The 14720-nt window shown below is 35.9% G+C and overlaps 1 protein-coding gene across 1 annotated transcript in view; it reads right to left on the bottom strand.

Annotated features, from left to right (window-relative positions):
* Positions 1 to 14720, bottom strand: part of Polq (DNA polymerase theta) — a 162029-nt gene that overhangs the window by 18925 nt on the left and 128384 nt on the right. Inside the window, 5 exon segments of the mRNA XM_047563134.1 lie at positions 227 to 345; positions 912 to 1038; positions 5274 to 5448; positions 6842 to 6979; positions 9690 to 9883. Coding sequence (XP_047419090.1) covers positions 227 to 345; positions 912 to 1038; positions 5274 to 5448; positions 6842 to 6979; positions 9690 to 9883 — 753 coding nt within the window.

The following is a 14720-nucleotide window of genomic DNA, read 5'->3' as shown; positions in this document are numbered from 1 at the left end:
AACCATGATTTCGGCAGACAGCTGCCCCTGAGCTACACCAAAGAAGTTGCATGGAGGGCAAATCATGAAGACAATGATGAATGACAGCCATAAACCTGGCAAAACAAGGGGAAGATGAGCTCCACTGCAGAGAGGAAGACAAGGGGCGGAGGCATGCCCTGAGGCCCAGACGGCCGCAGTGCTTTGAGAACATTCCCATCGCAACAAGAAGCTCAAAATCCTTTACCTGGAAAAGGGATGAAGGCATGTCTCATGCTCACCGAAAACGGCATCCCTCTGTCTGCAGCTTTCTCGCCCATCTGTGCCTGGTGTCCAGGGTTTGGGACACGACTCTTATTTTGTCCTCTGTGGTGCAAACAACATCATCAACTGAACATGAAGCATCTCAAAAACATGAAACATGATTTTTCAGTAAAGTCAATATTTCTGTTTAAGAAACTTCAAAACAACCAACCTGAACTCACTTTGAGACTTAATAGGTTTTGGCAAACATTCAATTAACATTAACTGTGACATGTCTACAACAGTCCTTTCCACAGACTAATTCTGACTCTACATTAACTCAACAAATCTCTGACCACATCTCATAAATTATCAGTGCTGTTTCTTCCTATCATGTGCATTCAGGAGGGCGGGGCAGGTGCTGCTGGCGTTGCTAACCTCTTCCCTTCAGAATCTGGCTTAAAGTTGGATCAACTGCTGGTTGATTCAGTTAGTGGCCCAGATTTTCAGCCTCCCAACCATCAAGTAGCTTTTCTACAGACTCAGGATTTGAGATGTAGTACCTAGAACAGAATGGGTATGTCTATAACACAAAATTAAACTAATTTCATTATTTTGTATAAGAGGCTATTTTTGCTATTCATATTCACAACAGGGTATTAATATCAAAACAGAGAAACAGACTCTACCTGCCCAAGAGAAGCAGGCCTTTGCCTGGGGCTTGGGAAGGAGGGCTTTCCCCTACTAGTGTTGGCATTTTTATCTCAAAATCTCTTGGTACATTTTGGATATTTGGTTCCGTAAAGGTTATTCGTCCTAAAATCAAGAAGAATAAAGACATAAAATTAGAAAAAAAAATCACCATTTTAACAGCATTGAATTTCTGAATTATCTTTAAAATGCATGTTCTATCAATGATAAACTAAATTTATGTTTAAATGAATTTTTTCATCATTTTCATGCATCTAACAATATAAAATAAGTATAAGACCATTCCAAAATAAATGCCTATATGAATGAGCTATAATACTGTGTTCTATCTATAGTCACTTAGCTCCCTGGAAAGTGATCCCATGCTAAGAGGCAAACCGATACACTGAACTATTCCGGTGCTAAAATGAGTGCCTGATGTCCCACTGCAACAGGTTAGCAGGAATGAGTCCAGGCGACTCAAATGGACCTTGGCAGAAATGAACGTCAGCTCTGTCAAGCCAGGGTGCACAAGCCAGAGAGGAGTGTGGACAGCAGAAGAGCAGCTGAACACGAGAATAACACCACCAGGCAGGGCATTATGCGCACGAGTAGCAGTAAGGGTGACAGGACCTCATTCAGACATCTTCTGTCTGGTTTTTTCTTCAGCACTATCATTCAAGAGAACAATAGATTTGACATGGCTGGAGACTAGAATCAGGTGGTTAGTGAATTTTCTAGTTTCTAATTATTTTTAAGTGCTTATACAGCCTTTATTTCCCCCAAAGTTTTTAATAGTTTATTCGTTGAACTTATTTAAAACATATAAAAAAGTATTTGGGTAATTAATTTTGTTCTTGTGATTTATATGCACATATAGTGACACTAAAATTCTGTTTTATGATTAACTCTTCATTGTAACAGGCTCTCCTAGTAGCTGCTACATATGATTTCATCTTCTTCTGATGGATTGGACATTTTAAGTGCCTTACACATTCTTTTTCTGTATAAAAGCCTGATTTTATATTCTTTTTATTTAGCTTTTAGCACAAAATAAGTGTTCAACTAATGGTGGCTTTAAATATAATTGCTACTATTGAATGTCCCATTCTGTGTTACAAAGCTAGCAAATAGTCAAGGCTCTTTCTACCTTGGCACACTGTCTTCTTTTCTATAATAGTTAATATTTAGCACACTGCCTTGGCCTATTAGTTGAATTAATGAGGTAACACTGGCAGACAAAGAAACTTATAAAAATAAATTACACAGCATGCAAATAGCTTAGTGAAAGTGAATTCTAACCATGAAATGGTTTTGCTGTGCTTAGGTAAGCTTGCATTTCTAAAATATTACTATAAAATTATAAAAAAATTATTAAAATATATTATTTCTAAAATCAATAATAAAAATAGAGTTGAATACCCTTGTACATGCCTTTGAAAACTGTAGGGTGCTTTTGTTTTATCGCCAAGTATTTTAACTGAATTTATATAGCATTAGCAAGTGTTTCAAAGTGAAACTTAAATACCAAAAGGGAAAGAAATTGCTAGAAAGCACCAAGATTTAGCTAAAGGGACATAAAGGAAGAGAGAAAGTTGTTTAGAACAAGGAATAAGGCCAGCGAGGGAAAGCAGCTCCTCTTGGTGCCTCCACATTAAATAGATTAGCAACTGGAAGAGATCCTGTTGAGTGAAATAAGCCAGACACCAAAGACAAGTACCACATCTTCTCCCACATATGCAAGTTTGAAAAGAAGTCAACCTGAATGTAGCATAAATTAGAGACTGGGAAGGGGAAAGGGTAGATAAGGCATCATCACGGTGTACATGTAGTTAAATACCATACTGAACCCATTAATATGTATAATACATGCTAATCAAAAATAAAATAACAAAAAGATTTACAAGTATTAATGATAGAATTAGAGACAGTTTTTACTTTGTTGTATATAAGGTTATGCATTTTAAAACATATTCTATAATTGGACCAAATAATGTGAAAAAAAAAATACCAGAGTAACAGATACCAAGCACTTTCCAGGAGCATGTAGAAGTCTAAGCACTCAGCATGAATTAACCTGTGTAATCCTCAGAATGACGAGTGAGGTAGGACTGCTCTTTCTTTTATACAGGAAAAAACTTAGGCATTGAGGCATTAAGCATCTGTCTAAATATTAACAACACCAGGATTCAAACTGATTTCTGATTCAGAGCCCACATTCCATATCACCAATCTAAACTGCCACCTCTATAAATGAGTGATTTTAAAAATATATATTAGACATTGCTGCAAGTATGATATATATAATAATTAAAAACATTCATGAGCTTGTATGAAAATAATGGGTCACAAAACTAATTTCAAACTTGTTTTCCTTGAAAATATGGTAGGTTAATTTACTTTAAGAATCACATTTTAAAATATTATCAGGCTCATTATTTAAATACCTTTTAAAATAAACATTGTTTTTATTTTTTAATAAACATATTGTTTTATTTTTTAATAAGACATATTATGTCTTGTATTAAGACTAACTGAAGGGCTCTTAAAACTCAGTAATAGAAAACAAAATCCAACTGAGAAAAAAAAAGGCAAAGGATTTGATTAGAAGAGATCACAGGCTTTGTTTCCTGATTCTAAGTCTTGCTAGGCTGGGTGGGGCAGCACTGAGTCTAGAGCTGATCATGGAAGCTAAGATGGAGGTATTCATGAGATTTACCAGTTTTCTGGCTCTAGGCAAACCCAGAAATTAGTTTGTCTGATTCTTTTGGGTGGTTCTCTCCCTGGTTTCTGGCAGATTCCTCACAGGTCTGTCCTGATCCTTGCTCAGCTAAAGACCCAAGGGACCCTATGCAAATCTTCAGAGCTGGCTGCCTGTACAGCTCTGTCTTCTCTAGTACTTTGTCCTGTGAAATCTAGATACCTGGGCCTCCTCCATCAGCTCAATTCCAGGAAACTGGTGAACTCTGTCTGGTGTTGCCCCACCTGCACTGCAACCCATAGTCTCTCATCAGACAGAAAAATGGGGGCAATCTGTGAACGAGTTATAACTGTCCTTTCTTCCATTGCACATCACATTTGGCAAGTAATGTGTTGTATTGCCTAGACAAAGAATACTTTCTTTATCAGCTTATGCTCATACCTACTCCAGGAAGGCCATGAGACACCCACAGGTCTCTACAACTTTCCTTCTTGCTTCAGAAAATAAGACTTATTATACAGATTCCCCAGAGGACTACTGAGCTTCAATGTTTTCCGTCTGTTTTATTAGAGCATCATGGTTATACATGGTCCTTGGATTCATCCTGACAAAATCATACGTGCATGGAATTCAGTTTCAGTTCATGATCTCCCCCTTTTCCCTCCTATCCTCCATGTCCCTATCCCCATTCTCTTTTCTCCTTCCTCAACTATATGACTTCCTTTCATTAATCTATTTATTTATTTTGGATTGGTTCTTTTTACTTTCACATAAAGGTGAATTTCCCTGTGGTATATATTTATGTATCAACATAACATTATTTTTTAAGAATTCATTCTGCATTTCCTCCCCTTTCCCATTCCCTCCACTAGACTTCTTGATCTCTTTCTGCGCTACTGATCTTCCCTATATCCTTTCCTTCCTCCTTCTTTCCTTTATTTTAAAATAGCTTCCACATATGAGAGAAAACATTCATCCCTTGAATTTCTGGGTCTGGCTTATTTCACTTAGCATGATGTTCTCCATTTCCATCCACTTAATAATAAATGCCGTAATTTCATTCTTCTTTATGGCTGACTAGAACTTCATTGTGTACATATACCACATTTTCTGAATCCATTCATCTATTGATAGGTATCTGGGTTGACTCCATAATTTGGCTGTTGTGCATTGTGCTGCTATAAACATTGAGGTGGCTATATCGCTATAGTATGTGTATTTTAGTTCTTTTGGATTGGTATCAAGGAGTGGGATAGCTGCATCATATGGTATTTCCATTCCAAGTTTTCTGAGGAATCTCCATGATGCCTTAAAAAAGAATCTTAAGAGGTTCAGGAAAGGGTTGGCACTAAGGTTAGATAAGATCACTGATGCAAGTATTAGATCCCTGTGTAAAATCTCAGGCAAACCACTGTATCAGACACCAGTTAATCTATATATATATACTTGAAAGTAGGAAGTGTATCTTACTAAAACTCATCTTTATATCTAGGTGGTATCCAGCTATGCTTTGGACAAAGTATAAATTTTATAAATGTTGTGGAACTTCACTGAATCCAATGATCAACACTTAAATTCCTAGACCATCACAAGCAAATGTTACATATGAATTTTTTTATTTCAAAGTTGGACATTATTTATATTTAACATTTCTCATCACCTGTAGCTGTGTGTGATTGTGATACAGGATAGATTCTTTCCATTCCAAGAAAAGGATTCAGACGCTTTTCCCGCTGCAGGGGAAAGACCACTTTGGTAATAGCATTAGTGATTCTTCTCCACTCTAATATCAAGCCTGGTAAAGGATGTAATGCCTTTAATTTATTTAAAACATCCTGCCAAAGAAATATAACAAGGTAAGAGTGAATTCTTATCCAAATTCCATAGCAAAGAAGTTTCTCTTTTAGGTAAGTAACACAGCATCAAAATTTGGTAAGTCCTGTATCTACAACTCAAAATCACTGCTAGGGTTGTTTTAGAAATCACAATAGTGGACTGGGCACTATGTTGTATGCCTGTACTCCCTGAACTTGGGAGCTGAGCAGGAGGATCACAAGTTCATGACCAGCCTGGACAACTTTGCAAGAAACTGCCTCAAAATAAAAAATAAAAAAATAAAGAGGACTAGGGATGTAGCTCAATTGTAGAGCACCCCTGGGTACAATTCCCAGTACTGCCCAAATAAAAAGATGGAAAAAATCATCATAGAGATAAAACTATGGTAAGTACACTATATGAAATGCAAATATAGTAATGCTGAGCACTATCAATTCAGAGGCAGATTAAAAAAATAAAATATCAGTTTACCAATGTAAACTGCTACCCCACACCCGACCAAGAAGTCACATCATCTCTTTTCTTTGCAAATTTGTTTCTCCATTCTTTACATGACTGGAAGTATCCTAGCTTTCTTCCTTCTTATCCTGATACTTACATGGTTTCCAAATCAAGGAAATCAGGAGACATTTATTTTTAAAACTTTGACATTTCCATGCAATATGGACTTTCGATGAACCATTAAGGAATAGAAATTTGTGAGGTGAAAGGGCCAGTGAGACTAATAAAAAGTCATGTAGAGAACAGAGTTGTAGACACCTCCCAAAGGAAGACAAGTCACAGTCAGTGATATAAGGGTCAAAATTCTACAGAATGGCAACATGGACATCTCTCCACAGCTGCTGTGGCTGCATTTTCTATCCTTATTTTTCCATTGAAACTTCAGTAAAAAATAAAATTAAGCCCTCTCTTTCTTCTCTCCCACTAATGCATATAGCTTCCACGGATTATCATTAGCAAATTTCCTTTGAAAACAGCATATTTGATTGTCAAAACAAATTCATAGAAAACTTATTTTGCCATGAAACTGAAAAATTAGTTTTACTTCTTTTATACCATTCTCTATATTCATATGACTATACAAGTTATATTACACTGAAAGTCCCAGAGCAGTAGATGATAACAATTAAATTATGTCTGTAGATCTGAGTGCATAAACCTTCACTCTGCTTTAATGATAGGAGAGATACAATTATAACTCACATTAAGGTCCCAATTTTTTATGTCTCTATTGATTTTGTGGGCTATTAAATCACAAACTTATTTATTTATTTGTATCTGGATAAGTTAAAGTGCTGGTTTACATTTGATCTTAATTTCATCACATTTTTTCGAGACATCAAAAAGCTAAAAGTAGTTCAGATTCTGCCCTGTGACTGCCCCAAAGAGCACCTTACTAGTGCTGAATCTTCTCCCCAGCCTCAACTTGCGTCCATTGTCATGCCCCCTTCTGGTAGAACCCAAAGTTTTCTTGCTGCCTTGGGTTTTCATCTCTCCATTTGGTGGCAACTTCAATTCCAAAAATAAAACCTGAAAGAAATTAATGCTTCTTTAATCAAGAATCTAATTTCAAGTACTGTCATTCAGAAAATTATTTTTTAAGTTATTTAAAAAAACAATCTCTATAGTTTAATATGGGTAAGGAGAACATTTCTTTGGACAATGTGGAATTATCACTTTTAATAAACAATGGCAATGAAAATTTACATATCAGGTAAGCTGTCCATACCCTAATTTGGGCACTTTCAGAAAATACTAACACAAGGTTTTTAAACAGGCACAAGCATATGCTGTGCTGAGCAAATTAGCAAGATCCTGTCACAAAATTAAACAGAGAAGACTAAGGATGCAGCTCAAGAGTAGAGCAAATAAGCTACTGACATTGAGACTTGAGGTTACTGTGGGGACTGTGAACTCTCCTAAATATCTTGTGCAGTGATAACCAGTGTGGTTGCTCAGTCAACATGGGATCTTACATTGCCAATGTGTGATCAAAAAGCAGAGGATGGGCTGGGGTTGTGGCTCAGCAGTAGAGTGATCGCCTAGTGTGTGTGAGGCACTGGGTTCAATCCTCAGTACCACATAAGAATAAATAAAATAAAGATATTTTGTCTAACTACAACTAAAGTATTTTTTTAAAAAATTAGAGGACACTATGGGAAAGTGTCTGAAAGCTATGTAGTCCCGTCACTACAATGCTGGGCCCTAGAAGTCCCTAGGCACATAAAAGTAGAAGACAGTCAATACAATGTAGCAATAATGAAGGGTAGTAAGCCCCCACTGAAGAAACTGGGCCTACACAGAACAGGGATCCAGGCTCTGGGGCAGAGGGAAGATCCCACATAAACCTAACCCTCACTAAGTCAAATTAGAGGGGTTAAGATCCAGGCAATTCAGAGCATTATTTAATATATCTACTCTCACTTATATACCTTGAATGGGTTTAATGAACCTTGGAGAGTTTTCTCAGCAATAATTCTAAAAATTGAAACCATCTGCCTAAGTACAAGAATTTTTTCATACAAGCTGGCACAAGAATGGAAGGAGAGATATGCCTGTGTTTCCCTAGGACAGGAATGCTGATAGAAACGAAGAGTTGGTTCCAGTTCACAGGAGAGGCAATAACTGGGGTCTTAGGAGTGAATGGCACTAAGGTTTACTATGAATGTTGGTAGTCAAAGATCTGCTAGATATGACTAAAAGCATGCATAGGAATTAAGTTTGCAATATTGAACAAATAAAATTACAAGCTGCTAGTTCAATTTTAATTACATGGGCCACAGTTTTATTAAGTATTTTCTTTGTATGTGAATTTCATATTTTAAACTTGGCAGCCTATATTTTATCAAGAAATCCTAGTGCATATATCAAAGGGTAGATGAATGACTGGAGAGGAGAAAAAGATCAAATAATGTGAAGAGGAAAAAAATATGGAGCACTACTCAAGTAACAATAAAGTGATATTCCCAGTAAGACTTATTGTGATTATGACATCAGAAATATTGCACATTATACATCTAGAAGTTCTTTATCTTAAGTGTTTTTCTTTGGTGAAACCTTCAAATTAACTGTGAAATCACCTTTCCAGGTAATTTCCATTTTAACATGAAGATCTAAGGGCCTCCTGCTCTAGCCTGGAATATGGTCTAGGCCTATGAGTCACATGCCTTATACCCCCGAACCCTGCTTATGTCAAAACTCAGAGATTTCATATTTTCAATAAGTTCCCTATGTAATTTATGCATGGTTAACTAAGTATTCACTTGAAGATTTCTAAGTTAAAGAATTCAAAAGAAAACATACACACACACACAAAAGCAAAAAAGGCATCACTGAATTCAATACAGATATACTTAACTTTGTTAAGAGAAACAAAGTTCCTTATTTTCTTTAAAATATGTAACACTGTGGCTGAAAAACAGGCATTTTATAAGGATTATAACTTTTACTAAGCACTTTCTATGTGATGGTCATTCTTCCAAGTATTTTACATTTGTCATTCATACCTCACAACCACCTCCATTTTACTGATGAAGAAAAAACTGAGATGTAAAGAACTGATGTAAATGGAGGAGGCAAGACTCAAACCTGGCTCAAAGTCTGGCTTATAAGCTGTGATCTCCCCCAACATGCTACAACACTGAATTACATCTAGAAGATCCAGCAAGGTTCGTGCTATCAGTTGTGTTTGAGACCCCTCTAAAACAACCCAACCAGCCTTAACCGGGAAGGAGTGTATGGTAAGAGGAGAGAACAAAACACCAAACTATGACAATAAAACAAGTAACTTTTGTCAAAATTCATGTAAGTTGATAAAGATTCTAAACTAAATTCAAAAATGAAAAGTCACAAAAATCCCTATTTTTATTTGCATCTCACAAAAATATCCAATTTTCTACTCTGCAGAAAGATGTGGGCAAGAGTTTTTGAAAGGACTAACTTCATAGAGCAACAGCTATACTTTTACAGGACCCACTACTGATCATTTATTCAGCCTCTGATCCAGGCAAATCTTGTCCTGGATCATGCCTTCTAGAAGTCTCTACCACTTTCCTGTCTCATAAATACAATGTTAATTTGGTGTTGGAATACTTGATTGCTAGTGCATTCTGGTTAGTTGTTTCATTTTACTGATCTTTAGTGTTTAGGTAACCAAATTTAGTAAATACACACACACATACACACACCTCATTTTAACTATAAAAATTATTTTCTAACTTCCCTGTTCCCATGATACCACCTCAGCAATGTCATCAGCACTGGTGAAGGAAAAGCTGTGGCCAACTAGTTGATAAGCCTGAGTCTCAATTGCATCCAGCTTGGCTTGCATGATGTGTTTCTGGCTTTCACATTCTGCAGTACTAAAGCCAATTCCATTTAGTTCCAACAAAGCCAAGCAGTACTGAGAGGGCATTTCTACTTTATGGAAAATATCTGAAAGAAAAAAGATAAAAATTAAATGTTAATTCATCCTTCATGAATATAGCACTGTCTAAACTACATAGAATTGGTCTAGGACAATCCAGAGATGTTACTCAAACATCAAGATGTTACTGTCCTTCACGTTGCAGTCTCCTCAGCAGGTTCTCAAACCAACTATTATCCTTTCCTATCAAAATACAAGAACTGGAATAGTCTGGATTGTAGGAGACTATATTTCTCCTAATACAATATCTCTGCTTCTACTCTTTGCAGGAGTAAGGCAGTCAACCTTCTTTGCTCAACTGACTACAAAGGATTAATTACCTAAAATTATTTCCAATATTTCTGGTCCCAACAGAATACATGCTTACTCAAAGAACTAAATATAAATGTTTTATATTTTCCAGTGCTCTTGCCAAATAGTAAAGAAATAAGTTTCTGAACTAAAAATCAGCATCTTTCTATATGCAGATATTTCTCAACAGAGTAGACATTTTAAATCAGTTTTTCCAGTATGTTTCTTATAATATTAATCACAAAGATGCTCTACAAAAAGGTGGAACAATACTATATATTGTGAGTTTCTGCATCTATATACTGCTCTTAGATATTCATGATGACTACTAATACCTTTAAGGGCTCTGAGAAGACTTGAAGAAAATGAATTTTAACTTGAAGTTACTTAACCATAAAATCCTTTATTTCACATAATGCTTATTAATAGCCTAAAAAGTAAGCATCCATTGAATGCACTGTGGGAAATGCTGTTCTACCTCATTAAGAAAAATCCATTCCAAAGATTTCAGCTTCCATTACTATGGACTTCTAAAATTCGGAGTAACCCCAGGCCACCCTGCCCAGTTCCACATATTCACTTCTTTGAACTTTTGCTGTTCTCAGTCAGCAGGAAAGGATCTCCAGAGACATCTATAATCACCATCAAAATAAGCAAGCAAATGAGAGTTATGGCCTCTAAGAGTCAGGAGCAAGTACTGGGTGGACAGAGCCTGGCTTTTGAGACCTGGCACTAGAACAGAAATGCATGAGGTAGGATCAGTGAAATAAAGAACTTGGGGCAGAATAGGATACCACCCTGGATCCACAAGCAGTTAGAACAGGCCTGTCATGGAGATGGAATACTACAACAAAAAAAGGTAAGGGGCTATAGATCCTTGAAATAGCAACAGGAGGAGGAACTGAGTCTGGGACTCCTACGCTGAAACAAAACTCTCAGGAAAGGCTAATATAGTTTTTGGATGTGATATAATTTGGCAGGAGCAAAACCTTTCTATAGGAAGGCTTCCCCCCAAATTAGTCCTGCAGGGTTCCACTGATAAAATCCTATATGAACTCACAAAGAATATGAAATATACAAGTTAGCAGAGAAGTTAAGAATGGGACTGTTTGGGTTTAGATATGAGGTGTCCCACAAAAAAAGTTTATGTCAGACAATACTGGAATATTCAAAGGTGAAACGATTAGATAATGAGAACTGTAACCTAATCGGTGGAATCCATTGATGGTTTAATAACAGAATGGATTGCTGGGTGGTGACTATAGGCAGGTGTATGGCTTAAGGAAACAGGACACTGGGGCGTGCCCTTCAGAATTATATCTTATCCCCAGGCTGCTCACTTCCTCTCTGCTTCTCAACTACCATGAGCAGAGCAACTTTTCTCTGCCACCCTCGTCTGCCATACCAATGGAGTTGGCTGCCCATGGAATGAACCTCTGAAACCATGAGTCAGAATAAACTTTTCCTTCTCTAAGTTGTTCTTGTCACTATTTTGGTCACAACAACAACAACAATAACAATGACTAATACAGGGAGATTTAGATCCCTAAGAATTACAGATATATACTCCTAAGAATAGAGCACAACTATTAGTGAATCGTTTGCAAATAAAAACTGAACAGAAACAATGTAGAACAGTAGAAAAATAGAGTGCAAATGCATCAATAATCACAAGGAATAGAAATACATCAAAAACGCATTTCTTAACATTTTTAAATGTAAAAATTAGAATTTTTTCACAAAAAGTGGAGATGCAAAAGAGAATTGGTAATAGCTATATGCTAATAAATTTGAAAATCTAGAAGAAACAGATAAACTCTATGGCTTAACAAAATGTAATAAAAAATAATTTAATAGTCTTCCAGTTAAAGAAATTAAAATTACAGCTAAATATCTTCACATAGAGAAATAGTTATAAGGTAAATTTCATCAAACTTTCAAGGAACGCATCATTCCAATAATACATAAACTCCTACAGAATAAAAATAGATTATATTCACAACTCAGTTCATGAAACTAAAATAAATTTGTTATAAAAACTAAAAGATAGCAAAAGAAAGGTTACCATCATTTTATAACCAATTAAATGGCAAAGTTTAGACAATATGAATGAGATTGCCATTACATGTTGCTATTTAGAGAGTGAACTTATACAACCATTCTGGAATATAGTTTAGTAGAATCTTGAAATGTTGATTACTTCTATTCCCATGACAGAGCAATCCCACACCTAAGAGAAATTCTTGCCCATATACACCAGGAAAATGTATGCATAAGAATATTCATATAAAATACTTACTATAACAATATGAAACTAGAAATAATCTAAATGTTCATCATTAGGAAAATGGAGAAATTTGGGTACATTCATACCATGACATAGTACACAGCAGTGAAAATGAATAAAGTATAGAAATGTACAAGAATATGCATGAATCATATCAACACGATGCTAAGTGAGAAAAGTAACCCCCAGTGTGAGATAAATTCAAAAATAAGCAACAATAAACAATATATAATACAGCAATAATTGCAGACATATCTAAAACAAATATGATAAGTTGTTTCCAATTTTGAAATTTAAAACATTTAATAAAAAAAAAGTGAAGGATATACAAATCTTAGGGTGTACAAGAAATGAGGAGCACATATGCAGTACTATTTATTGATGTATTCATATATATTTTCATTAAAATTCATATTTTTATTAAAATAATAATGAATAATAAGAGGACCACACATGGACCAATGATGATTGCACATGTAAAAGAACGTGATTAATACAAATTTGTGTAACAACAGTCCTTTAAAAAGAAGAAAAACCAATTTATTACTTTCTTAGAAAATCATACCATATGTGTTCAAACCCTGTAGAAAGAACCTAAGCAAGCCATACAAGAGAACAGTGATATTTTGCCCTGGATCATATTAAGCAAAGACATATTCTTTAATATTTATTCATACCCATACAAAAAGCAGTTCTCTACTGAGAGAAAGTCAACTGTCAGAATATACTTACCCAAGAGGCAAGAGGATGAGAAGAGAAAAAGATCTGGAGGTCCATTTAAATAAACAAGCAAATCTTGAAATAATTATTTCTAAATAAAATTTAAGGGCTTCCACATTTCTCCAAAAACTTCCCTTTTCTCAATGCACTCAATTCTACAGTTTCTCTAAGAACACCTTTAGATTGAATAAAAGTGTACTTAATACCTCCTCGTCACCCATTTTTTTAAAGTCTGCAGAAATGTGGTATTTTCAAGGCTCATTAAAAAGATGAAATTTTAAAAAAAGAAAACTTAGAGGTTTCTTACACTTTTCTGGAAAGGAAAACTATAGTTTCCTCTTTTCATAGGTTAAAAAAAGTCTTTAAGTCTGGAACAGTCCTCTCAAACAGACTGAACGTTTATGATTCTGATAAGGGTAACAAACATCTAAAAATAAGTTCCAGACCAATTCCTATGAACATCTTCTAAAGTCACTGTCTTTGGGAAAAGCACAGCTAGACTGTCCAGGACACCTACCTAGGGGCTGCCCGGGCACACTGAGGGGAACTGAACTGTGATCCAGCATTATTGAACACAAATGTAGAAGCGGTCCTGCAACATAGAGGCCACATCCCCCCTCCTTAGTCTGCCTTCAAGGGCTAAGAGAAGCTGAGGTTAGAATACAGTGGTGCCTACAGAAGAGCTGCCAGTTAACATCACTTAAGCAGGAACACCTCCCCTGAACACACTGGTAGGTCTGGTCTTTGTTATCCAACCCCACACTGGCAGGAAGGGTTTGTGCTGGAGGTTAAAAACAATCATAATAATCAACTAATATAATGGTAAGCACTTACTTCCCTCATTTAATCCTTAGAACATCTTTATAAAAACCAGACTTGGAGAGATTCAGTAGCTTGCCCAGTAACCCTTAGCTAATAGGTAAGACAGCCCAGATCCAAAACCTGGTCTGTGTAAACTCATTGGTCTGCTGTTTCAAGTATCTACTGCCCAATCAATAAATTCATGGTAAAATCTCCTTAAAATAAAACCAACTTTGTTCCCCTTCACCATGTTTACCATAGCATCTGTTATGTCCTCTGAAGTCAAAGAATCAAAGTCAGCCAGCAGTCTTCTCAGCAAATTTGTGTTATTTATCAAAAGCAGGAAAGAGAAGACATGAATAACCCTTGGTAAAGAAACAACTGTTGAACATGAAGAGAGAGACTATGGAAAGGGAGAAAATCTTTGCTACCTGCACTTCAGATAGAGCATTAACTTCCAGGATATACAAAGAACTCAAAAAACTTAACACCCCCCCCAAAAAAAAACCCCACAAATAACTCAATCAATAAATGGGCAAAGGAACTAAATAGACAAGTCTCAAAAGAAGAAATACAGTCAAAAAATAAATGAAAAAATGTTCAACATCTCTAGCAAGTAAAGAAATGCAAATTAAAACACTGAGATTTTTTCTCAGTCCAGTCAGAATGGCAATTATCAAGAATACAAGTAACAATAAGTGTTGGTAAGGATGTGGGGAAAAGGGTATTCTCATACATTGTTGGTA

The sequence above is a fragment of the Sciurus carolinensis genome, chromosome 9 (assembly GCF_902686445.1).
Source record: "Sciurus carolinensis chromosome 9, mSciCar1.2, whole genome shotgun sequence".
NCBI lineage: Eukaryota > Metazoa > Chordata > Mammalia > Rodentia > Sciuridae > Sciurus > Sciurus carolinensis.
The sequence above is the reverse complement of the archived record's forward strand: the minus strand, read 5'-3'. Positions and strand labels throughout refer to the sequence as shown.